General features: G+C 45.9%; 1 protein-coding gene across 1 annotated transcript in view; it reads left to right on the forward strand.

Annotated features, from left to right (window-relative positions):
• Positions 1 to 25,519, forward strand: part of LOC311117965 (ras-associating and dilute domain-containing protein-like) — a gene marked incomplete at both ends in the record, with an annotated part of 32,543 nt that overhangs the window by 2,474 nt on the left and 4,550 nt on the right. The window contains 5 exons of the mRNA XM_084192850.1: positions 5,400 to 5,534; positions 6,043 to 6,155; positions 11,824 to 12,012; positions 18,522 to 19,163; positions 19,479 to 19,661. Coding sequence (XP_084048976.1) covers positions 5,400 to 5,534; positions 6,043 to 6,155; positions 11,824 to 12,012; positions 18,522 to 19,163; positions 19,479 to 19,661 — 1,262 coding nt within the window. The remainder of the gene's footprint in view (positions 1 to 5,399; positions 5,535 to 6,042; positions 6,156 to 11,823; positions 12,013 to 18,521; positions 19,164 to 19,478; positions 19,662 to 25,519) is intronic.

Genomic DNA, 25,519 nt, shown 5'->3' on the forward strand with positions numbered 1-25,519 from the left:
TAGTAGTAGTGATCTGAAACCAACACTATCACTCTACATTAGTAGTAGTGGTCTGATACTCTGATACCAACACTATCACTCTACATTAGTAGTAGTGGTCTGAGACTATCACTCTACATTAGTGGTAGTGGTCTGATACTATCACTCTACATTAGTAGTAGTGGTCTGATACCAACACTATCACTCTACATTAGTAGTAGTGGTCTGATACCAACACTATCACTCTACATTACATTTACATTTACATTTTAGTCATTTAGCAGACGCTCTTATCCAGAGCGACTTACAGGAGCAATTAGGGTTAGGTGCCTTGCTCAAGGGCACATTTACGTCATTTAGCAGACGCTCTTATCCAGAGCGACTCACCAATTGGTGCGTTCACCCTATAGCCAGTGGGATAACCACTTATAAAACAGAATGCTGTAGTTTGTCATGGTCATGTGATAAAAATTAAATACAAAAGTGCAAAGAGAAAGAAGAATTCAATTCCATCCAATGCCCAACCAACCCTGAAAAACAATGATTTCAAATCACACAAAAAAAGCCATAGAATTTCTGCTCAATTTCCCCCCCACAACATATCATATTTACCGCAATCTTCCAGTTAGAGGCCATGCCGAGTTCAGGCGAACCTATCTATTTCATAATTACGGTCCTAACACAACAGTTACATTTAAGAATTAATCTCAGCAGATTAATTCATTCAAAGCAGATATTTTTCCTGACAAAACCAGCAGGTACTGTGTGACTGTCTGCTTCCAAAATGGCACCCTATCCCTCTATAGTGCACTACACAGCCACTGTAATCTTTATCATGAAGAATCATTTTCAGAGATATAAATACAACGTCATGCACAGAGAGTAGGAACGGGACTGTGGTGGGTGTAGGTTGTGTGGTCTTCTTTAAAGATGAATGTGACATTTTTTCTCATTTTGCATTGGTTAATGATGGCACACATTTTGGTCCATGGATAGATGGATGCTTAATTTGTCACAACTCTATACCGATGGTGGGTCGCTCCCTTTTCCCACCTTCTTGACTAAGAAGATTCGACAGCAATGCTTTACAGGAAGTGGGATCTTTTACAGGAAGTAGTCAGGAGTGCGGCGGGTCACATGGGGCTCTCCTCTGCGAGGGGCGGGGTCGAACTGAAGGAAGGAGTACTTGAGCGTGTCATCCAGCTCCATGATGGCGGCCTGGTTTCCACATTAGTAGTAGTGGTCTGATACTATCACTCTACATTAGTAGTAGTGGTCTGATACTATCACTCTACATTAGTAGTAGTGGTGTGATACCAAAACTATCACTCTACATTAGTAGTAGTGGTCTGATACTCTGATACCAACACTATCACTCTACATTAGTAGGAGTGGTCTGATACCAACACTATCACTCTACATTAGTAGTAGTGGTCTGATACCAACACTATCACTCTACATTAGTAGTAGTGGTCTGATACCAACACTATCACTACATTAGTAGAAGTGTTCTGATACCAACTCTATCACTCTACATTAGTAGTAGTGGTCTGATACCAACACTATCACTCTACATTAGTAGGAGTGGTCTGATACCAACACTATCACTCTACACTAGTAGTAGTGGTCTGATACCATCACTCTAAACATTAGTAGTAGTGGTCTGATACCATCACTCTACATTAGTAGTAGTGGTCTGATACCATCACTCTAAACATTAGTAGTAGTGGTCTGATACCATCACTCTACATTAGTAGTAGTGGTCTGATACTATCACTCTACATTAGTAGTAGTGTTCTGATACTATCACTCTACATTAGTAGTAGTGGTCTGATACCAACACTATCACTCTACATTAGTAGTAGTGGTCTGATACTATCACTCCACATTAGTAGTAGTGGTCTGATACCAACACTATCACTCTACATTAGTAGTAGTGGTCTGACACTCTGATACCAACACTATCACTCTACATTAGTAGTAGTGGTCTGATACCATCACTCTAAACATTAGTAGTAGTGGTCTGATACCATCACTCTACATTAGTAGTAGTGGTCTGATACTATCACTCTACATTAGTAGTAGTGTTCTGATACTATCACTCTACATTACTACTACATTAGTAGTAGTGGTCTGATACCAACACTATCACTCTACATTAGTAGTAGTGGTCTGATACCAACACTATCACTCTACATTAGTAGTAGTGGTCTGATACCAACACTATCACTCTACATTAGTAGTAGTGGTCTGATACCAACACTATCACTCTACATTAGTAGTAGTGGTCTGATACTATCACTCTACATTAGTAGTAGTGGTCTGATACCAACACTATCACTCTACATTAGTAGTAGTGGTCTGATACCAACACTATCACTCTACATAAGTAGTAGTGGTCTGATACCAACACTATCACTCTACATTAGTAGTAGTGGTCTGATACCAACACTATCACTCTACATTAGTAGTAGTGGTCTGATACCAACACTATCACTCTACATTGGTAGTAGTGGTCTGATACTATCACTTTACATTAGTAGTAGTGGTCTGATACTATCACTCTACATTAGTAGGAGTGGTCTGATACCAACACTATCACTCTACATTAGTAGTAGTGGTCTGATACCAACACTATCACTCTACATTAGTAGTAGTGGTCTGATACCAACACTATCACTCTACATTAGTAGTAGTGGTATGAGACCAACACTATCACTCTACATTAGTAGTAGTGGTCTGATACCAACACTATCACTCTACATTAGTAGTAGTGGTCTGATACCAACACTATCACTCTACATTACAGTTCCTTATCTCCTGCTGTGTGGCCTGTCAGCAGTAAACCACAGCTCCTTATCTTCTGCTGTGTGGCCTGTCAGCAGTAAACCACAGCTCCTTATCTCCTGCTGTGTGGCCGGTCAGTACAGAAGAACCCGTCTGTCTAGAGAGACTAGTGACCCGTCTGTCTAGAGAGACTAGTGACCCGTCTGTCTAGAGAGACTAGTGACCCGTCTGTCTAGAGAGACTAGTGACCCGTCTGTCTGGAGAGACTAGTAACCCGTCTGTCTAGAGAGACTAGTGACCCGTCTGTCTAGAGAGACTAGTGACCCGTCTGTCTGGAGAGACTAGTGACCCGTCTGTCTAGAGAGACTAGTGACCCGTCTGTCTGGAGAGACTAGTGACCCGTCTGTCTAGAGAGACTAGTGACCCGTCTGTCTGGAGAGACTAGTGACCCGTCTGTCTGGAGAGACTAGTGACCCGTCTGTCTGGAGAGACTAGTGACCCGTCTGTCTGGAGAGACTAGTGACCCGTCTGTCTGGAGAGACTAGTGACCCGTCTGTCTAGAGAGACTAGTGACCCGTCTGTCTAGAGAGACTAGTGACCCGTCTGTCTGGAGAGACTAGTAACCCGTCTGTCTAGAGAGACTAGTGACCCGTCTGTCTAGAGAGACTAGTGACCCGTCTGTCTACAGAGACTAGTGACCCGTCTGTCTAGAGAGACTAGTGACCCGTCTGTCTGGAGAGACTAGTGACCCGTCTGTCTAGAGAGACTTGTGACCCGTCTGTCTGGAGAGACTAGTGACCCGTCTGTCTGGAGAGACTAGTGACCCGTCTGTCTGGAGAGACTAGTGACCCGTCTGTCTGGAGAGACTAGTGACCCGTCTGTCTGGAGAGACTAGTGACCCGTCTGTCTGGAAAGACTAGTGACCCGTCTGTCTGCAGAGACTAGTGACCCGTCTGTCTGGAGAGACTAGTGACCCGTCTGTCTAGAGAGACTAGTGACCCGTCTGTCTGGAGAGACTAGTGACCCGTCTGTCTGGAGAGACTAGTGACCCGTCTGTCTGGAGAGACTAGTGACCCGTCTGTCTGGAGAGACTAGTGACCCGTCTGTCTGGAGAGACTAGTGACCCGTCTGTCTGGAGAGACTAGTGACCCGTCTGTCTGGAGAGACTAGTGACCCGTCTGTCTGGAGAGACTAGTGACCCGTCTGTCTGGAGAGACTAGTGACCTGTCTGTCTGGAGAGACTAGTGACCCGTCTGTCTGGAGAGACTAGTGACCCGTCTGTCTGGAGAGACTAGTGACCCGTCTGTCTGGAGAGACTAGTGACCCGTCTGTCTGGAGAGACTAGTGACCCGTCTGTCTGGAGAGACTAGTGACCCGTCTGTCTAGAGAGACTAGTAAGTCTAGGATACATCAATGGTAGAGGATGGACATCTGCAATGTAGCAGCGCGTGTGTGCGTTTGATCAGTGGCTTTTACATGGAATTAATACACAGATAGATTAAACTTGCAACATTTACAAACACACACACTGCCACACAGCAACAGTGGTGTAACGCAGCGGTACAGTTCAGTCATCGTTAACACTAACACACTCCATCACGCCCATCCTAACCCTCCTCTCTCTATGTTACAGTGTTCATGGAAATACTGTATACTGACTCTGCTCTGGGTGCTGTCTAGCTGGGCGTGTGTATACCAGTGATGTAGTCAAGTCACTAAACGTCCAGTCCAAGTCCAGTCCTAAGTCTCTAGCTTTGGGTCCAAGTCCGAGAGAAAGCCAAGTAAGGCTAGAAGGCTAAGTAATGCTAGAAAGCTAAGTAATGCTAGAAAGCTAAGTAGGGCTATAAAGCTAAGTAGGGCTATAAAGCTAAGTAGGGCTAGAAAGCTAAGTAGGGCTAAGTAATGCTAGAAAGCTAAGTAGGGCTAGAAAGCTAAGTAAGGCTAGAAAGCTAAGTAGGGCTAAGTAATGCTAGAAAGCTAAGTAAGGCTAGAAAGCTAAGTAAGGCTAGAAAGCTAAGTAATACTAGAAAGCTAAGTAATGCTAGAAAGCTAAGTAGGGCTAGAAAGCTAAGTAAGGCTAGAAAGCTAAGTAATGCTAGAAAGTTAAGTAGGGCTAAGTAATGCTAGAAAGCTAAGTAGGGCTATAAAGCTAAGTAGGGCTAGAAGGCTAAGTAGGGCTAGACTGCTTATACAGTAGCTATCTAATGCAAGGAAGAGAGACTTTCTGAAAACAAAGTCACCAATCGTCGAGTCCCAGTCCAGTCACGAGTTAAGGAAATCACATGACTTGAGTCTGAGTCAAGTCTGAGTTCATGGATTCAAGTACTATAACACTGGTGTACATACTGTCAGGCTGTGTGTCTCACCGCTGAGTTACCAGATAAGGTGCTCACCAAACAATGTTGCCAAACCTTACTACTGAAAGGGGGAATGCGTTAAGAATTCTGTGTTCTCACGTACACGCGCCAGCACCACAGACCCTTAGTGTGTTCTTCCAACTAACCTGACCTGTGTTCTCCTTAGCGTGTTCTTAGCATGTGGCGTGTGTGCATGCCAGACTGTACCATGTATGTGTAGTGTCTGGGAGGTGTTAGTTTCTGAGACACCCCCCTCTCTGCCCTGTCCTTCCGTAGGACCCAAAACACCCCCCTTCCTCGCAGCCCTAATGGTCCGGTCTGGTCTAGGTAGAATCATCTCCTCCCCTCTGCGTTCCGGCTCTAAAGGTGGGCGTGGTCGGGTGGTACAGCCCAACACCCCCGGCTCTAAAGGTGGGCGTGGCCACAGGTAGGGTGTCTGTCACCTGGCTGTCTGTCTGTCATCACCCATGGAGACCACCTGGAACTGCTGGAGACCACTTAAACCCCCCCACCCCCCCCACCACCCGTCCCCCCGTCACCTAAGCCATGTCACTCCATCCACAACACCCGCTATAGGACCACATTCTGTATAGGACATCCATCCACAGGAGCCATCTGACATAGATTCTCTGTGTTATGTGGTTGCTGTGGGTCTCTGTGTTATGTGGTTGCTGTGGGTCTCTCTGTGTGGATGTTGGTGCATGTCCATGACTCACTCACTTCGCTCGATTCGCATGATTCATCTGGTTTATCTGATTCTTCTAGTCTGCTTGTTACACCTGATTCAGCTGATTCACATGATTCATCTGGTTTATCTGATTCTTGTAGTCTGCTTGTTCCACCTGATTCAGGTCTGTGTTGGTGACCCACAGCTCTCCTTCTCTTCTTTATGACCTGAACCCTCTCCTCTCCTCTCTAGATATCAACGCCCAGGCTAGGAAGCTACAGAGGAACCGAGCTAAAGGAACTCTGACACTACCTCGACCTGGGACCACGTTCTGCCGCTCCCTCAGTGAGACCAGTCTCAACCAGGTACACCATGACTACTATTATAACTATTACTACTATTATAACTATGACTACTATTATAACTATTATAACTATTATGACTATTACTACTATTATAACTATTATAACTATTATGACTATTACTACTATTATAACTATGACTACTATTATAACTATGACTACTATTATAACTATGACTACTATTATAACTATGACTACTATTATAACTATTATAACTATTATGACTATGACTACTATTATAACTATTACTACTATTATAACTATTACTACTATTATAACTATTACTACTATGACTACTATTATAACTATTATAACTATTACTACTATTATAACTATTACTACTATGACTACTATTATAACTATTACTACTATTATAACTATTACTACTATGACTACTATTACTACTATTATAACTATTACTACTATTATAACTATTACTACTATGACTACTATTATAACTATTATAACTATGACTACTATTATAACTATTACTACTATTATGACTATTATAACTATTATAACTATTATAACTATTACTACTATTATAACTATTACTACTATTATGACTATGACCACTATTATAACTATTACTACTATTATGACTATTATAACTATTATAACTATTATAACTATGACTACTATTATTACTATTAATACTATTATGACTATTGCTACTATTATAACTATGACTACTATTATTACTATTACTACTATTATAACTATTACAACTATTATAACTATGACTACTATTATAATTATGACTACTATTATAACTATGACTACTATTATGACTATTACTACTATTTCTACTATTATAACTATTACTACTATTATGACTAGTACTACTATTACTACTATTATAATTATGACTACTATTATAACTATTACTACTATTATAACTATGACTACTATTATAACTATTGCTACTATTATAACTATTGCTACTATTATAACTATGACTACTATGACTACTATTATAACTACTACTATTATGACTATTACTACTATAATAACTATTACTACTATTACTAATGTGACTGTAAAATCTGCTTTTTGATTTGTCAATAACTCAGCCACCTTTTGACGAATCTCTTAGCTTTTCTCCAACTAAGTTCATACATTTAATTTGGTGTCAGTCCTATGGTTCATGAGAAGAATGTTTTAGAAGTATTTTTTTTTAAATGTAGCATACAGTGGGGGAAAAAAGTATTTAGTCAGCCACCAATTGTGCAAGTTCTCCCACTTAAAAAGATGAGCGAGGCCTGTAATTTTCATCATATGTACACATAAACTATGACAGACAAATAGAGAAAAAAAAATCCAGAAAATCACATTGTAGGATTTTTAATGAATTTATTTGCAAATTATGGTGGAAAATAAGTATTTGGTCACCTACAAACAAGCAAGATTTCTGGCTCTCACAGACCTGTAACTTCTTCTTTAAGAGGCTCCTCTGTCCTCCACTCATTACCTGTATTAATGGCACCTGTTTGAACTTGTTATCAGTATAAAAGACACCTGTCCACAACCTCAAACAGTCACACTCCAAACTCCACTATGGCCAAGACCAAAGAGCTGTCAAAGGACACCAGAAACAAAATTGTAGACCTGCACCAGGCTGGGAAGACTGAATCTGCAATAGGTAAGCAGCTTGGTTTGAAGAAATCAACTGTGGGAGCAATTATTAGGAAATGGAAGACATACAAGACCACTGATAATCTCCCTCGATCGCATTATCTCACCCCGTGGGGTCAAAATGATCACAAGAACGGTGAGCAAAAATCCCAGAACCACACGGGGGGACCTAGTGAATGACCTGCAGAGAGCTGGGACCAAAGTAACAAAGCCTACCATCAGTAACACACTACGCCGCCAGGGACTCAAATCCTGCAGTGCCAGACGTGTCCCCCTGCTTAAGCCAGTACATGTCCAGGCCCGTCTGAAGTTTGCTAGAGTGCATTTGGATGATCCAGAAGAGGATTGGGAGAATGTCATATGGTCAGATGAAACCAAAATAGAACTTTTTGGTAAAAACTCAACTCATTTACATTACATTCACGTCATTTAGCAGACGCTCTTATCCAGAGCGACTTACAAATAGGTGCATTCACCTTATAGCCAGTGGGATAACCACTTTACACTTTTTTTTTTTCTTTTTTTTGGGGGGAGGGGGGTGGGTTGGAGTAAAGGGGGGGGGGTAGAAGGATTACTTTATCCTATCCCAGGTATTCCTTAAAGAGGTGGGGTTTCAAATGTCTCCGGAAGGTGGTGAGTGACTCCGCTGTCCTGGCGTCGTGAGGGAGCTTGTTCCACCATTGAGGTGCCAGAGCAGCGAACAGTTTTGACTGGGCTGAGCGGGAACTATGCTTCCGCAGAGGTAGGGAAGCCAGCAGGCCAGAGGTGGATGAACGCAGTGCCCTCGTTTGGGTGTAGGGACTGATCAGAGCCTGAAGGTACGGAGGTGCCGTTCCCCTCACAGCTCCGTAGGCAAGCACCATGGTCTTGTAGCAGATGCGAGCTTCAACTGGAAGCCAGTGGAGTGTGCGGAGGAGCGGGGTGACGTGAGAGAACTTGGGAAGGTTGAACACCAGACGGGCTGCGGCATTCTGGATGAGTTGTAGGGGTTTAATGGCACAGGCAGGGAGCCCAGCCAACAGCGAGTTGCAGTAATCCAGACGGGAGATGACAAGTGCCTGGATTAGGACCTGTGCCGCTTCCTGTGTAAGGCAGGGTCGTACTCTCCGAATGTTGTAGAGCATGAACCTACAGGATCGGGTCACCGCCTTGATGTTAGCGGAGAACGACAGGGTGTTGTCCAGGGTCACGCCAAGGCTCTTCGCACTCTGGGAGGAGGACACAACGGAGTTGTCAACCGTGATGGCGAGATCATGGAACGGGCAGTCCTTCCCCGGGAGGAAGAGCAGCTCCGTCTTGCCGAGGTTCAGCTTGAGGTGGTGATCCGTCATCCATACTGATATGTCTGCCAGACATGCAGAGATGCGATTCGCCACCTGGTTATCAGAAGGGGGAAAGGAGAAGATTAGTTGTGTGTCGTCAGCGTAGCAATGATAGGAGAGGCCATGTGAGGATATGACAGAGCCAAGTGACTTGGTGTATAGCGAGAATAGGAGAGGGCCTAGAACTGAGCCCTGGAGGACACCAGTGGTGAGAGCACGTGGTGCGGAGACAGCTTCTCGCCACGCCACTTGGTAGGAGCGACCGGTCAGGTAGGACGCAATCCAAGAGTGAGCCGCGCCGGAGATGCCCAGCTCGGAGAGGGTGGAGAGGAGGATCTGATGGTTCACAGTATCAAAGGCAGCAGACAGGTCTAGAAGGACAAGAGCAGAGGAGAGAGAGTTAGCTTTAGCAGTGCGGAGAGCCTCTGTGACACAGAGAAGAGCAGTCTCAGTTGAATGACCAGTCTTGAAACCTGACTGGTTTGGATCAAGAAGGTCATTCTGAGAGAGATAGCAAGAGAGTTGGCTAAAGACGGCACGCTCAATAGTTTTGGAGAGAAAAGAAAGAAGGGATACTGGTCTGTATTTGTTGACATCAGAGGGATCGAGTGTTGGTTTTTTGAGAAGGGGTGCAACTCTCGCTCTCTTGAAGACGGAAGGGACATAGCCAGCGGTCAAGGATGAGTTGATCAGCGAGGTGAGGTAAGGGAGAAGGTCACCGGAGATGGTCTGGAGAAGAGTGGAGGGGATAGGGTCAAGCGGGCAGGTTGTTGGGCAGGTTGTTGGAGGACAAAGAATGCTGAGTTGCATCCAAAGAACACCATACCTACTGTGAAGCATGGGGGTGGAAACATCATGCTTTGGGGCTGTTTTTCTGCAAAGGGACCAGGATGACTGATCCGTGTAAAGGAAAGAATGAATGGGGGCCATGTATCGTGAGATTTTGAGTGAAAACCTCCTTCCATCAGCAAGGGCATTGAAGATGAAACGTGGCTGGGTCTTTCAGCATGACAATGATCCCAAACACACCGCCCGGGCAATGAAGGAGTGGCTTCGTAAGAAGCATTTCAAGTTCCTGGAGTGGCCTAGCCAGTCTCCAGATCTCAACCCCATAGAAAATCTTTGGAGGGAGTTGAAAGTCCATGTTGCCCAGCGACAGCCCCAAAACATCACTGCTCTAGAGGAGATCTGCATGGAGGAATGGGCCAAAATACCAGCAACAGTGTGTGAAAACCTTGTGAAGACTTACAGAAAACGTTTGACCTGTGTCTTTGCCAACAAAGGGTATATAACAAAGTATTGAGAAACTTTTGTTATTGACCAAATACTTATTTTCCACCATAATTTGCAAATAAATTCATTAAAAATCCTACAATATGATTTTCTTGATTTTTTTTTCTAATTTTGTCTGTCATAGTTGACGTGTACCTATGATGAAAATTACAGGCCTCTCTCATCTTTTTAAGTGGGAGAACTTGCACAATTGGTGGCTGACTAAATACTTTTTTCCCCCACTGTATTAGCATATTTGCTAATACTACTACTGGTATAATGTGGCAATCTGTGAATGCATCAACATTATTTTCTCAAACTCTTTAGGGACTTTTGTGCAAAGACCAAATTTGGAGTGAATCTGACTTTTAGTCAATCAGAATATTTTTTTTACGATTATTTTAAGCATTGGTGTTAGTCATAAAAGTAAATTGTTAATAGTTTCCTTATTTTTAAAAAAAAGATATCAATGAAAACATAACCTGGTTCATCATGGTAATGTCTTCGATGACCCTAAAAAGTTTCAAGTTGATAGTCCATTGTGGGGGTGGATTTACAAAGGATTTAAATGGACACGTAAAATCTGATTTTCTGATTTAATCAATAACTCAGCCATCTCTTAACCAATCAAACTACGTTAAGAGATGTACCATGGGCCTACATACCGATGGTGTTATTTGGACTTATGGTTAATGAGAATACGTTTTTCAAAGGTTTTCCAGAATTTCCGAAATGGAGGAAAAACGGAACTTATGGGTCCTTGGGGTAAATTTGTTCAGCATGAGGAAATACACCTACATGCAAAGTTTCAAGTCTCCAGGTCAAACAGTGGCGGCGGACATGAGGGTTGAAGTGAGGCTGCTTTATAACAGCGCCCCCTATAGGCCAAGTTACTCATGACCTCTAGTTTCTGTGTGCCAAATTAGAAGAAAAAAAAGTTACCAATCTATGCTTGAGATATTATAACAAAAAAATGTACCCCTAATTTTTCCAACTAATATCACTATTAGTTAGTAGCCTAGCAGTTAAGAGCGTTGGGCCAGTAACTCGCTGGTTCGAATCCCCGAGCCGACTAGGTGAAAAATCTCTTGATGTGTCCTTGAGCAAAGCACTTAACCCTAATTGCTCCTGTAAGTCGCTTTAGCGTATGCTAAATGCCTCAAATGTAAATGTAACTAATATAACTATTCCAACTAATATAACTACTGATCCAGCTAGCCGGCTCCATTCCAGGAGCAGCACATGGTGTATATGTTGTCATATATTGGGTTATATTTTGTTATGTACATCCATTAGAATTATTACAACCTTTTTTTATATAATGTTATTATATTGAACGTAATTACGGAATGTGTCTGATTTTGATTCTTAAATGTTATTGCATTATTATATATTATTATTATGATACTAATTTAAACTGCTGTATCCCCTGTACTAACCAGTTGGGGGGTGCAGACGAGCCGAAGCGCTACTACTCCACGCTGCCGGGACCTCTGAGGACGAGGGGGAGTCAGGAGGGGGCCACGACAAGGAGGAAGGAGGGAGAGGGGGGAGGAACTGGGGGAGGAGGGGTGAGACATTCCCTCTACCAGTCCCCTCACCTGCTGCTGCTGCAGGGATACAACAGACAGGTACCAACTACACTTCCTGACTGATGCATGTTGGGATATAGGATACAACAGACAGACATTAATTAATTAATTAATTAATTAATTAACTTATTTAGCAGACGCTCTTATCCAGAGCGACTTACAGGAGCAATTAGGGTTAAGTGCCTTGCTCAAGGGCACATCGACAGATTTTTCACCTAGTCGGCTCGGGGATTAGAACCAGCGACCTTTCGGTTACTGGCACAACGCTCTTACCCACTAAGCTACCTGCCGCCCCATGTACCAACTACACTACCTGACTGATACATGTTGGGATATATGATACAACAGACAGACAGGTACCAACTACACTTCCTGACTGATGCATGTTGGGATATATGATACAACAGACAGGTACCAACTACACTTCCTGACTGATGCATGTTGGGATATATGATACAACAGACAGGTACCAACTACACTTCCTGACTGATGCATGTTGGGATATATGATACAACAGACAGACAGGTACCAACTACACTTCCTGACTGATGCATGTTGGGATATATGATACAACAGACAGACAGGTACCAACTACACTTCCTGACTGATGCATGTTGGGATATATGATACAACAGACAGGTACCAACTACACTTCCTGACTGATGCATGTTGGGATATATGATACAACAGACAGACAGGTACCAACTACACTTCCTGACTGATGCATGTTGGGATATAGGATACAACAGACAGGTACCAACTACACTTCCTGACTGATACATGTTGGGATATAGGATACAACAGACAGACAGGTACCAACTACACTTCCTGACTGATGCATGTTGGGATATATGATACAACAGACAGACAGGTACCAACTACACTACCTGACTGATACATGTTGGGATATATGATACAACAGACAGACAGGTACCAACTACACTTCCTGACTGATGCATGTTGGGATATAGGATACAACAGACAGACTGGTACCAACTACACTTCCTGACTGATGCATGTTGGGATATAGGATACAACAGACAGACAGGTACCAACTACACTTCCTGACTGATGCATGTAGGGATATATGATACAACAGACAGACAGGTACCAACTACACTACCTGTAGTTGGTACCTGTCTGTAACTTCTTTTCACTTTGAAAATGTGGAGTAGGTTGTGTATATCTGTAGAATATTTTTAAATAAAATGTTAAGGCAGCAAAATTTGAAAAATTTCAAGGGGGTGTGGACTTTCTATAGGCTGTATATTGTTAGATATTGTGTTATTTATTTATATACACTGCATTCGGGAAGTATTCAGACCCCTTGACATTTTCCACATGTTGTTACGTTACAGCCTTATTCTAAAATTGATTAAATAGTATTTTTTCCTCATCAATCTACACACAATACCCCATATTGACAAAGCAAAAACCCTTTACTCAGTACTTTGTTGAAGAAACTTTGGCAGCGATTACAGCCTCGAATCTTCTTGGGTATGACGCTACAAGCTTGGCACACCTGTATTTGTGGAGTTTCTCCCATTCTTCTCTGCAGATCCTCTCAAGCTCTGTCAGGTTGGATGGGGAGCGTTGCTGGGCTCTGGCTGGGCCACTCAAGGACATTCAGAGACTTTTCCCGAAGCCACTCCTGCGTTGTTTTAGCTGTGTGTTTAGGGTCGTTGTCCTGTTGGAAGGTGAACCTTCGCCCCAGTCTGAGGTCCTGAGCAGTCTGGAGCAGGTTTTCATTAAGGATCTCTATGTACTTTGCTCCGTTCATCTTTCCCTCAATCCTGACTAGTCTCCCAGTCCCTGCCACTGAAAAACATCCCCACAGCATGATGCTGCCAGCACCATACTTCACTGTAGGGATGGTGCCAGGTTTCCTCCAGAAGTGGCGCTTGGCATTCAGGCCAAAGAGTTCAATCTTGGTTTCATAAAATCAAATCAAATGTTAATTGTCACAAGCGCCGAATACAACAGGTGTAGACCTTAACGTGAAATGCTTACTTACAAGCCCTTTAAGAAAATAACAATAACGAGGCTCATGCATGCTTCAGTTTTGCTTGCCTCGAAGCGAGCATAAAAGGCATTTAGCCCGTCTGGTAGGCTCGCGTCACTGGCCAGCTCGCGGCTGGGTTTCACTTTATAATTAATAATAATTTGCAAGCCCTGCCACATCTGAGGAGCGACAGAGCCGGTGTAGTAGGATTCAATATTAGTCCTGTATTTACGCTTTGCCTGTTTGATGGTTCGTCTGAATGCATAGCGGGATTTCTTATAAACGTCCGGATTAGTGTCCCGCTCCTTGAAAGTTTCCTGTAATCCATGGCTTCTGGTTAGGATATGTACATACGGTCAAGTGGTGGGGACATCGTCGATGCACTTATTGATGAAACCGGTGACTGAGGTGGTATACTCCTCAATGCCATTGGATGAATCCCGGAACTCATTCCAGTCTGTGCTAGCAAAACAGTCCTGTAGCATAGCATCCGTGTCATCTGACCACTTCTGTATTGAGCGGAGTCACTGGTCCTTCCTGCTTTCGTTTTTGCTTGTCAGGAGGATATAATTATGGTCAGATTTGCCAAATGGACGGTGAGGGAGAGCTTTGTACGCGTCTCTGTGTGTGGAGTAAAGGTGGTCTAGAGTTTTCTTTCCTCTGGATGCACATTTAACATGCTGGTAGAAAGGAGTTGTAACGGATTTAAGTTTGCCTGCATTATGGTCCCCGGCCACTAGGAGCGCCGCTTCTGGGTGAGCATTTTCTTGTTTGCTTATGGCCTTATACAGCTGGTTGAGTGCGGTCTTAGTGCCAGCGTCGGTTTGTGGTGGTAAATAGATGAAAACTCTCTTGGTAGATAGTGTGATCTACATGAGGTACTCTACAAGGGGCGGCAGGTAGCTTAGTGGTTAAGAGCGTAGTGCCAGTAACCGAAAGGTCGCTGGTTCTAATCCCCGAGCTGACTAGGTGAAAAAGCTGTCGATGTGCCCTTGAGCAAGGCACTTAACCCTAATTGCTCCTGTAAGTCGCTCTGGATAAGAGCGTCTGCTAAATGACTAAAATGTAATGTAAAATGTAAAATACCTCGAGACTACCTTAATATTAGACATCGTGCACCAGCTGTTACTGACAAATAGACACACCCCCCCCTCCGCCCCTCGTCTTACCGGACTTAGCTGTTCTGTCCTGCCGATGCACGGAAAACCCAGCCAACTGTATATTCTCCGTGTCGTCGTTCAGCCACCACTCGGTGAAACATAAGAAGTTACAGTTTTTAATGTCCCGTTGGTAGGATAGTCTCGAACGGAGCTCATCCAGTTTATTCTCTAGTGATTGCACGTTGGCCAATAGAACGGATGGTAGAGGTGGGTTACCCACTCGCCAACAAATTCTCACAAGGCACCCTGATCTGACCTTATCTGACCTGATCTCTGCCCCCTGTATCTCACAAGGCACCCTGATCTGACCTGATCTCTGCCCCCTGTATCTCACAAGGCACCCTGATCTGACCTGATCTCTGCCCCCTGTATCTCACAAGGCCCCCTGATCTGACCTGATCTCTGCACCCTGTATCTCACAAGGCCCCCTGATCTGACCTGATCTCTGCCTCCTGTATCTCACAATGCACCCTGATCTGACCTGATCTCTGCCCCCTGTATCTCACAAGGCACCCTGATCTGACCTGATCTCTGCCCCCTGTATCTCACAAGGCCCCCTGATCTGACCTGATCTCTGCCCCCTGTATCTCACAAGGCCCCCTGATCTGACCTGATCTCTGCCCCCTGTATCTCACAAGGCACCCTGATCTGACCTGATCTCTGCCCCCTGTATCTCACAAGGCCCCCTGATCTGACCTGATCTCTGCACCCTGTATCTCACAAGGCCCCCTGATCTGACCTGATCTCTGCCCCCTGTATCTCACAAGGCCCCCTGATCTGACCTGATCTCTGCCCCCTGTATCTCACAAGGCACCCTGATCTGACCTGATCTCTGCCCCCTGTATCTCACAAGGCCCCCTGATCTGACCTGATCTCTGCCCCCTGTATCTCACAAGGCCCCCTGATCTGACCTGATCTCTGCCCCCTGTATCTCACAAGGCCCCCTGATCTGACCTGATCTCTGCCCCCTGTATCTCACAAGGCCCCCTGATCTGACCTGATCTCTGCCCCCTGCATCTCTTTCTTTTCTTCATGCGAATGACGGGGATTTGGGCCTGGTCTCAGAGAAGCAGTATATCCTTCGCGTCAGACTCATTAAAGACCAGAGAATCTTGTTTCTCATGGTCTGGGAATACTTTAGGTGCCTTTTGGCAAACTCCAAGCGGGGTGTCATGTGCCTTTTACTGAGGAGTGGCTTCCGTCTGGCCACTCTACCATAAAGGCCTGATTGGTGGAGTGCTGCAGAGGTGGTTGTCCTTCTGGAAGGTTCTCCCATCTCCACAAAGGAACTCTGGAGCTCTGTCAGAGTGACCATCGGGTTCTTGGTCACCTCCCTGACCAAGGACCTTCTCCCCCGATTGCTCAGTTTGGCCTGGTGGTCAGCTCTAGGAAGAGTCTTGGTGGTTCCAAACTTCTTCCTTTTAAGAATGATTGAGGCCACTGTGTTCTTGGGGACCTTTGCTCTGACATGCACTGTCACCTGTGGGACCTTATATAGACAGGTGTGTGCCTTTCCAAATCATGTCCAATGAATTGAATTTACCACAGGTGGACTCCAATCAAATTGTAGAAACATCTAAAGGATGATCAATGGAAACAGGATGCACCTAAGCTCAATTTCGATTCTCATAGCAAAGGATATTTCTGTTTTTTATTTGTAATACATTTGCAAACATTTCTAAAAACCTGTTTTCACTTTGTCATTATGGGGTATTGTGTGTACAGTCGTGGTCAAAAGTTTTGAGAATGACATAAGTATTGGTCTTCACAAAGTTCGCTGCTTCAGTGTTATGAGATATATTTGTCAGATGTTACTATGGTATACTGAAGTATAATTACAAGCATTCCATAAGTGTCAAAGGCTTTCATTGACAATTACATTAAGCTTATGCAAAGAGTCAATATTTGCAGTGTTGACCCTTCTTTTTCAAGACCTCTGCAATCCGCCCTGGCATGCTGTCAATTAACTTCTGGGCCCCATCCTGTTTGATGGCAGCCCATTCTTGCATAATCAATGCTTGGAGTTTGTCAGAATTTGTGGGTTTTTGTTTGTCCACACGCCTCTTGAGGATCGACCACAAGTTCTCAATGGGATTAAGGTCTGGGGAGTTTCCTGGCCATGGACCCAAAATGTTGATGTTTTGTTCCCCGAGCCACTTAGTTATCACTTTTGCCTTATGGCAAGGTGCTCCATCATGCTGGAAAAGGCATTGGTCGTCACCAAACTGTTCTTGGATGGTTGGGAGAAGTTGCTCTCGGAGGATGTGTTGGTACCATTCTTTATTCATGGATGTGTTCTTAGGCAAAATTGTGAGTGAGCCCACTCCCTTGGTTGAGAAGCAACCCCACACATGAATGGTCTCAGGATGCTTTACTGTTGGCATGAAACAGGACTGATGGTAGCGCTCACCTTGTCTTCTCCGGACAAGGTGTTTCCGGATGCCCCAAACAATCGGAAAGGGGATTCATCAGAGAAAATGACTTTACCCCAGTCCTCAGCAGTCCAATCCCTGTACCTTTTGCAGAATATCAGTCTGTCCCTGATATTTTTCCTGGAGAGAAGTGGCTTCTTTGCTGCCCTTCTTGTCACCAGGCCATCCTCCAAAAGTCTTTGCCTCACTGTGCGTGCAGATGCACTCACACCTGCCTGCTGCCATTCCTGAGCAAGCTCTGCAGTGGTGGTGCCCTGATCCCGCAGCTGAATCAACTTTAGGAGATGGTCCTGGCACTTGCTGGACTTTCTTGGGCGTCCTGATGCCTTCTTCACAACAATTGAACCTCTCTCCTTGGAGTTCTTGATGACCCGATAAATGGTTGATTTAGGTGCAATCTTACTAGCAGCAATATCCTTGCCTGTGAAGCCCTTTTTGTGCAAAGCAATGATGACGGCATGGTTAACAGAGGAAGAACAATGATTTCAAGCACCACCCTCCTTTTAAATCTTCTAACTCAATCAGCATGACAGAGTGATCTCCAGCCTTGTCCTCGTCAACACTCTCACCTGTGTTAACGAGAGAATCACTGACATGATGGCAGCTGGTCCTTTTGTGGCAGGGCTGAAATGCAGTGGAAATGTTTTTTTGGGATTAAGTTCATTTTCATGGCACAGAGGGACTTTGCAATTAATTGAAATTCATCTGATCACTCTTCATGACATTCTGGAGGATATGCAAATTGCCATCATCAAAACTGAGGCAGCAGACTTTGTGAAAATAGTATTTGTGTCATTCTCAAAACTTTTGACCACGACCATTGATGAGTAAAAAAAAAAATATTCAATCAATTTTAGAATAAGGGTGTAACGTAACAAAATGTGGAAAAAGGGAAGGGGTCTGAATACTTTCCTAATGTACTGTATATAATATATATTGTGTTCTATTTGCCAGGACTGCCTTGTGTACCTGTTGAACAGAGAGCAGCACACTGTGGGTCAGGAGACCCCTTCGGCCCGTCCCAACATCTGCCTGTCCTCTCCTGACATCCTGCCCCTCCACTGTCGCCTCCACCGCGTCCCCGCCCCCCGTCGCCATGGCAGCACCCCCGACAACAACAACCCCTCTGCAGCCGCCGCCGTCGTCGCCGGGGACGACCGCTTCTGCGTTGCCGTGGAGCCCGTCCCCCACGCTACGGTCCTGGTCAACTTCTCCCGGTGCGAGCGTTCCACCCAGCTTCGCCATGGCGACCTGCTGTCGTTCGGAGCCCACTACATCTTCCTTTATAAGGACCCAACGGGCGCCAAGCCACTCCCCGCACAGACGCTGGCACGCCTCCGAACACTGGGGCAGCTGTACGAGACTGGGGGAGACGGAGGTGGGGTGGAGACGGAGGGGGGAGGGACCTGTAAGATGTGTGGCTCATTGTTAAAGGACAGGGGGGCGTTGTCCTCCCAAACCGGCCCCCCCGCCAGGCGGAGCTTCAAACCACACCTGGTGAAACCCCGAGGCGGGGGGGTGGGGGGGGCAGGTGTAGGAAACACGATCTTGGCGGGACAGAACCAGAAGAGACGGCTACAGCTAGACTTTGAACAGGTAAATAAATATATGTTGTAAATATATGTTGTTGTTGAGTAATCAGTGAATGTGTTTATCCTGTTGTAATGTGTTGTCACACCAATGTTTATTGAGTTCAACTGAACTGAATCAAACTGAACTGAATCAAACTGAACCGAATCAAACTGAACTGAATCAAACTGAACCGAATCAAACTGAACTGAATCAAACTGAACCGAATCAAACTGAACTGAATCAAACTGAACCGAATCAAACTGAACCGAATCAAACTGAACCGAATCAAACTGAACTGAATCAAACTGAACTGAATCCCATTGTACTTGATTCCGGCAGGCCCACGAGGACGCCCTGGTGAGCAGGATCATGTCGCTGATCGAGCCGGGCGGTGACGACCACAAGCTAGCCCCTGCCTACCTGCTGTGTCTCTGCATACAGCACTCTGCCTCCGCCTTCCCACCGGGCTGCTTCGGCAAACTGCTGCTGAAGATAGTACGACACATACAGACCATCTCCTGGGTGAGAGGGAGGGGCCTAGAGGGAGAGGGAGAGGTTTGGAGGGAGAGGGAGGGGCCTAGAGGGAGAGGGAGGGGCCTAGAGGGAGAGGGAGGGGCCTGGAGGGAGAGGGAGGGGCCTAGAGGGAGAGGGAGGGGTTTGGAGGGAGAGGGAGGGGCCTAGAGGGAGAGGGAGGGGCCTAGAGGGAGAGGGAGGGGTTTGGAGTGAGAGGGAGGGGTTTGGAGGGAGAGGGAGGGGCCTAGAGGGAGAGGGAGGGGTTTGGAGTGAGAGGGAGGGAGGGGCCTAGGGGGAGAGGGAGGGGCCTGGAGGGAGAGGGAGGGGCCTATGGGGAGAGGGAGGGGCCTATAGGGAGAGGGAGGGGCCTAGAGGGAGAGGGAGGGGTTTGGAGTGAGAGGGAGGGGTTTGGAGGGAGAGGGAGGGGTTTGGATGGAGAGGGAGGGAGGGGCCTAGAGGGAGAGGGAAAGGTTTGGAGGGAGAGGGAGGGGCCTAGAGGGAGAGGGAGGGGTTTGGAGTGAGAGGGAGGGGTTTGGATGGAGAGGGAGGGAGGGGCCTAGAGGGAGAGGGAGGGGTTTGGAGGGAGAGGGAGGGGCCTAGAGGGAGAGGGAGGGGTTTGGAGGGAGAGGGAGGGAGGGGCCTAGAGGGAGAGGGAGGGGTTTGGAGGGAGAGGGAGGGGCCTAGAGGGAGAGGGAGGGGCCTATAGGGAGAGGGAGGGGTTTTGGAGGGAGAGGGAGGGGTAGGAGAGGTTTAGGTGTAGACATGTTTTTTTTTTTTTTTTTTTTTTTTATTATTATTTTTATTTTTTAGGGGGTTGATCATCTTTAATATTGCAGATAGATTGTAACTTCCATCAATGTAATTGTCTGCATCACTTCCAATCCCCCATATGGTTTTTTTCTCGCAAATATATATATATATATATATATATATATATATATATATGTGTACACATACATACATACACATACATACATATATACATACATATATACACATACATATACATATCCTTTAAAAAAATATATTTCCCTTTATTACTTTCCAACCCCACCACCCCTTCCCTAATTGGAGTAAACTAGTGAACAACAACGCTTAGGCCTCTACTTCCAGCTGATACATACTATATACATTTTATGGACATGTTTTTACTTGTCCTGAGAAACATTGAGACAAACTTGGGCCTTTCATTAAGAATAAGAAGTGATGGGAAGTCTGGCTCTCTCTGCTGACTCGGATCTGTTCAACTCGTTCGGGCAAAATAACAAATCTTTCGACTCATTTCGTTCATTTGTTTCGGTATGATGCACGATGAACTAAAAAACTGGACAGAATAATACTTCTACAAGCCTCTCGTTCACCACAGGGGGGGCGGGGCTTATTGGAGCTGTCGTTTGTGACTGAGACTTACAAAAGTGTGCTTCAAACAATGTGCATTTTGTGATTGCTAGCCATACAAAATTTACGATTATTTATTGATACCTTTTGAAATGATGTCTAGTTGCGGCCACATCGGGACTATATTGTGAACGACTCTTGGCGGGATGCTTGACTGCCGCGAGGGTGATTAGCACAGTAGGCCTATCATTCGCGAACTGCAGGAGCCCCCCCCCACAAACGATTCGTTCTCGAGTTCGGGTTTGTTGAGCAGAAGGCTGTGTATGTTTTCGTTCGACAAAGCTGCGTCCATCACAACGTTCAATGATCATGTAAATTGCGTTCATTCTTGCACCATGCGGTCAATGATCAGTTGTTTAAACGTATGTTTCTGCTCTATGGTGCCTGCAGCATCATCTGTTTCCCCTCATTGCACCTGACAGACTGTGGCTGGTCGGAGCACGTCTCTGGAGCCGCTGGGCCGGAGGAGCTCATATTAATCCTGCTGTGGAATTCATTGCTGCCAGCAAGTCAAACCAAATGACTCGGGGAAAAAAACGAATCATGACTATCGAGTCAGTAAAAATAGTAGTTCAAAAAGCTCTAATCGTTGGCGAACTGCACATCACTAATAATAAGGGCTTTGTTTTACGGTTTAAGATCATTATTTTGGTTGACTTGCTGAAGGAATTGATCAGATTACAGGATCTGAATGGTTTGAACTCTTAGCTGTTGCTGCACTTGTGGTGTAACTTCAACTTCTTATCCACATGATGACAGAGTAGAGGTTAGGGTTCAGGGTTTAGGGTTATACAGAGGAAAGTAGGGGTTAGGGTTCAGGGTTTAGGGTTAGACAGAGGAAAGTAGAGGTTAGGGTTCAGGGTTTAGGGTTAGACAGAGAGAGGGTTAGGGTCTCAGGGTTCAGGGTTAGACAGAGAGAGGGTTAGGGTCTCAGGGTTTAGGGTTAGACAGAGAGAGGGTTAGGGTCTCAGGGTTTAGGGTTAGACAGAGAGAGAGAGGGTTAGGGTCTCAGGGTTTAGGGTTAGACAGAGAGAGGGTTAGGGTCTCAGGGTTTAGGGTTAGACAGAGAGAGGGTTAGGGTCTCAGGGTTTAGGGTTAGACAGAGAGAGGGTTAGGGTCTCAGGGTTTAGGGTTAGACAGAGAGAGGGTTAGGGTCTCAGGGTTTAGGGTTAGACAGAGAGAGGGTTAGGGTCTCAGGGTTTAGGGTTAGACAGAGAGAGAGAGGGTTAGGGTCTCAGGGTTTAGGGTTAGACAGAGAGAGGGTTAGGGTCTCAGGGTTTAGGGTTAGACAGAGAGAGAGAGGGTTAGGGTCTCAGGGTTTAGGGTTAGACAGAGAGAGGGTTAGGGTCTCAGGGTTTAGGGTTAGACAGAGAGAGGGTTAGGGTCTCAGGGTTTAGGGTTAGACAGAGAGAGAGAGGGTTAGGGTCTCAGGGTTTAGGGTTAGACAGAGAGAGGGTTAGGGTCTCAGGGTTTAGGGTTAGACAGAGAGAGGGTTAAGGTCTCAGGGTTTAGGGTTAGACAGAGAGAGGGTTAGGGTCTCAGGGTTTAGGGTTAGACAGAGAGAGGGTTAGGGTCTCAGGGTTTAGGGTTAGACAGAGAGAGGGTTAGGGTCTCAGGGTTTAGGGTTAGACAGAGAGAGGGTTAGGGTCTCAGGGTTTAGGGTTAGACAGAGAGAGGGTTAGGGTCTCAGGGTTTAGGGTTAGACAGAGAGAGGGTTAGGGTCTCAGGGTTTAGGGTTAGACAGAGAGAGGGTTAGGGTCTCAGGGTTTAGGGTTAGACAGAGAGAGGGTTAGGGTCTCAGGGTTTAGGGTTAGACAGAGAGAGGGTTAGGGTCTCAGGGTTTAGGGTTAGACAGAGAGAGGGTTAGGGTCTCAGGGTTTAGGGTTAGACAGAGAGAGGGTTAGGGTCTCAGGGTTTAGGGTTAGACAGAGAGAGGGTTAGGGTCTCAGGGTTTAGGGTTAGACAGAGAGAGAGAGGGTTAGGGTCTCAGGGTTTAGGGTTAGACAGAGAGAGGGTTAGGGTCTCAGGGTTTAGGGTTAGACAGAGAGAGGGTTAGGGTCTCAGGGTTTAGGGTTAGACAGAGAGAGGGTTAGGGTCTCAGGGTTTAGGGTTAGACAGAGAGAGGGTTAGGGTCTCAGGGTTTAGGGTTAGACGGAGAGAGGGTTAGGGTCTCAGGGTTTAGGGTTAGACGGAGAGAGGGTTAGGGTCTCAGGGTTTAGGGTTAGACAGAGAGAGGGTTAGGGTCTCAGGGTTTAGGGTTAGACAGAGAGAGAGTTAGGGTCTCAGGGTTTAGGGTTAGACAGAGAGAGGGTTAGGGTCTCAGGGTTTAGGGTTAGACAGAGAGAGGGTTAGGGTCTCAGGGTTTAGGGTTAGACAGAGAGAGAGAGGGTTAGGGTCTCAGGGTTTAGGGTTAGACAGAGAGAGAGAGGGTTAGGGTCTCAGGGTTTAGGGTTAGACAGAGAGAGGGTTAGGGTCTCAGGGTTTAGGGTTAGACAGAGAGAGGGTTAGGGTCTCAGGGTTTAGGGTTAGACAGAGAGAGAGAGGGTTAGGGTCTCAGGGTTTAGGGTTAGACAGAGAGAGGGTTAGGGTCTCAGGGTTTAGGGTTAGACAGAGAGAGGGTTAGGGTCTCAGGGTTTAGGGTTAGACAGAGAGAGGGTTAGGGTCTCAGGGTTTAGGGTTAGACGGAGAGAGGGTTAGGGTCTCAGGGTTTAGGGTTAGACAGAGAGAGGGATAGGGTCTCAGGGTTTAGGGTTAGACAGAGAGAGAGAGGGTTAGGGTCTCAGGGTTTAGGGTTAGACAGAGAGAGGGTTAGGGTCTCAGGGTTTAGGGTTAGACAGAGAGAGGGTTAGGGTCTCAGGGTTTAGGGTTAGACAGAGAGAGGGTTAGGGTCTCAGGGTTTAGGGTTAGACAGAGAGAGGGTTAGGGTCTCAGGGTTTAGGGTTAGACAGAGAGAGGGTTAGGGTCTCAGGGTTTAGGGTTAGACAGAGAGAGGGTTAGGGTCTCAGGGTTTAGGGTTAGACAGAGTAGAGGGTTAGGGTCTCAGGGTTTAGGGTTAGACAGAGAGAGGGTTAGGGTCTCAGGGTTTAGGGTTAGACAGAGAGAGGGTTAGGGTCTCAGGGTTTAGGGTTAGACAGAGAGAGGGTTAGGGTCTCAGGGTTTAGGGTTAGACAGAGAGAGGGTTAGGGTCTCAGGGTTTAGGGTTAGACGGAGAGAGGGTTAGGGTCTCAGGGTTTAGGGTTAGACAGAGAGAGAGAGGGTTAGGGTCTCAGGGTTTAGGGTTAGACAGAGAGAGAGAGGGTTAGGGTCTCAGGGTTTAGGGTTAGACAGAGAGAGGGTTAGGGTCTCAGGGTTTAGGGTTAGACAGAGAGAGGGTTAGGGTCTCAGGGTTTAGGGTTAGACAGAGAGAGGGTTAGGGTCTCAGGGTTTAGGGTTAGACAGAGAGAGAGAGGGTTAGGGTCTCAGGGTTTAGGGTTAGACAGAGAGAGGGTTAGGGTCTCAGGGTTTAGGGTTAGACAGAGAGAGGGTTAGGGTCTCAGGGTTTAGGGTTAGACAGAGATAGGGTTAGGGTCTCAGGGTTTCATGGAGAAACAGCTAAAGAAGTTGATGTTTTGTTAATACTTTTAACACCCTCTCATCCCTTTCTAGTGTTGTCTGACTTTTCAACACCAGCCTTCTCTCCTGTCTTATAGTCACCTACGGTGTTAGTCAGCTAGCAGCAGCCTTCTCTCCTGTCTTATAGTCACCTACGGTGTTAGTCAGCTAGCAGCAGCCTTCTCTCCTGTCTTATAGTCACCTACGGTGTTAGTCAGCTAGCAGCAGCCTTCTCTCCTGTCTTATAGTCACCTACGGTGTTAGTCAGCTAGCAGCAGCCTTCTCTCCTGTCTTATAGTCACCTACGGTGTTAGTCAGCTAGCAGCAGCCTTCTCTCCTGTCTTATAGTCACCTACGGTGTTAGTCAGCTAGCAGCAGCCTTCTCTCCTGTCTTATAGTCACCTACGGTGTTAGTCAGCTAGCAGCAGCCTTCTCTCCTGTCTTATAGTCACCTACGGTGTTAGTCAGCTAGCAGCAGCCTTCTCTCCTGTCTTATAGTCACCTACGGTGTTAGTCAGCTAGCAGCTAGCAGCAGCCTTCTCTCCTGTCTTATAGTCACCTACGGTGTTAGTCAGCTAGCAGCAGCCTTCTCTCCTGTCTTATAGTCACCTACGGTGTTAGTCAGCTAGCAGCTAGCAGCAGCCTTCTCTCCTGTCTTATAGTCACCTACGGTGTTAGTCAGCTAGCAGCAGCCTTCTCTCCTGTCTTATAGTCACCTACGGTGTTAGTCAGCTAGCAGCAGCCTTCTCTCCTGTCTTATAGTCACCTACGGTGTTAGTCAGCTAGCAGCAGCCTTCTCTCCTGTCTCATAGTCACCTACGGTGTTAGTCAGTTAGCAGCAGCCTTCTCTCCTGTCTTATAGTCACCTACGGTGTTAG

Source organism: Coregonus lavaretus (assembly GCF_964263955.1).
Source record: "Coregonus lavaretus genome assembly, contig: HAP1_SCAFFOLD_2664, whole genome shotgun sequence".
Taxonomy (NCBI): Eukaryota; Metazoa; Chordata; class Actinopteri; order Salmoniformes; family Salmonidae; genus Coregonus; species Coregonus lavaretus.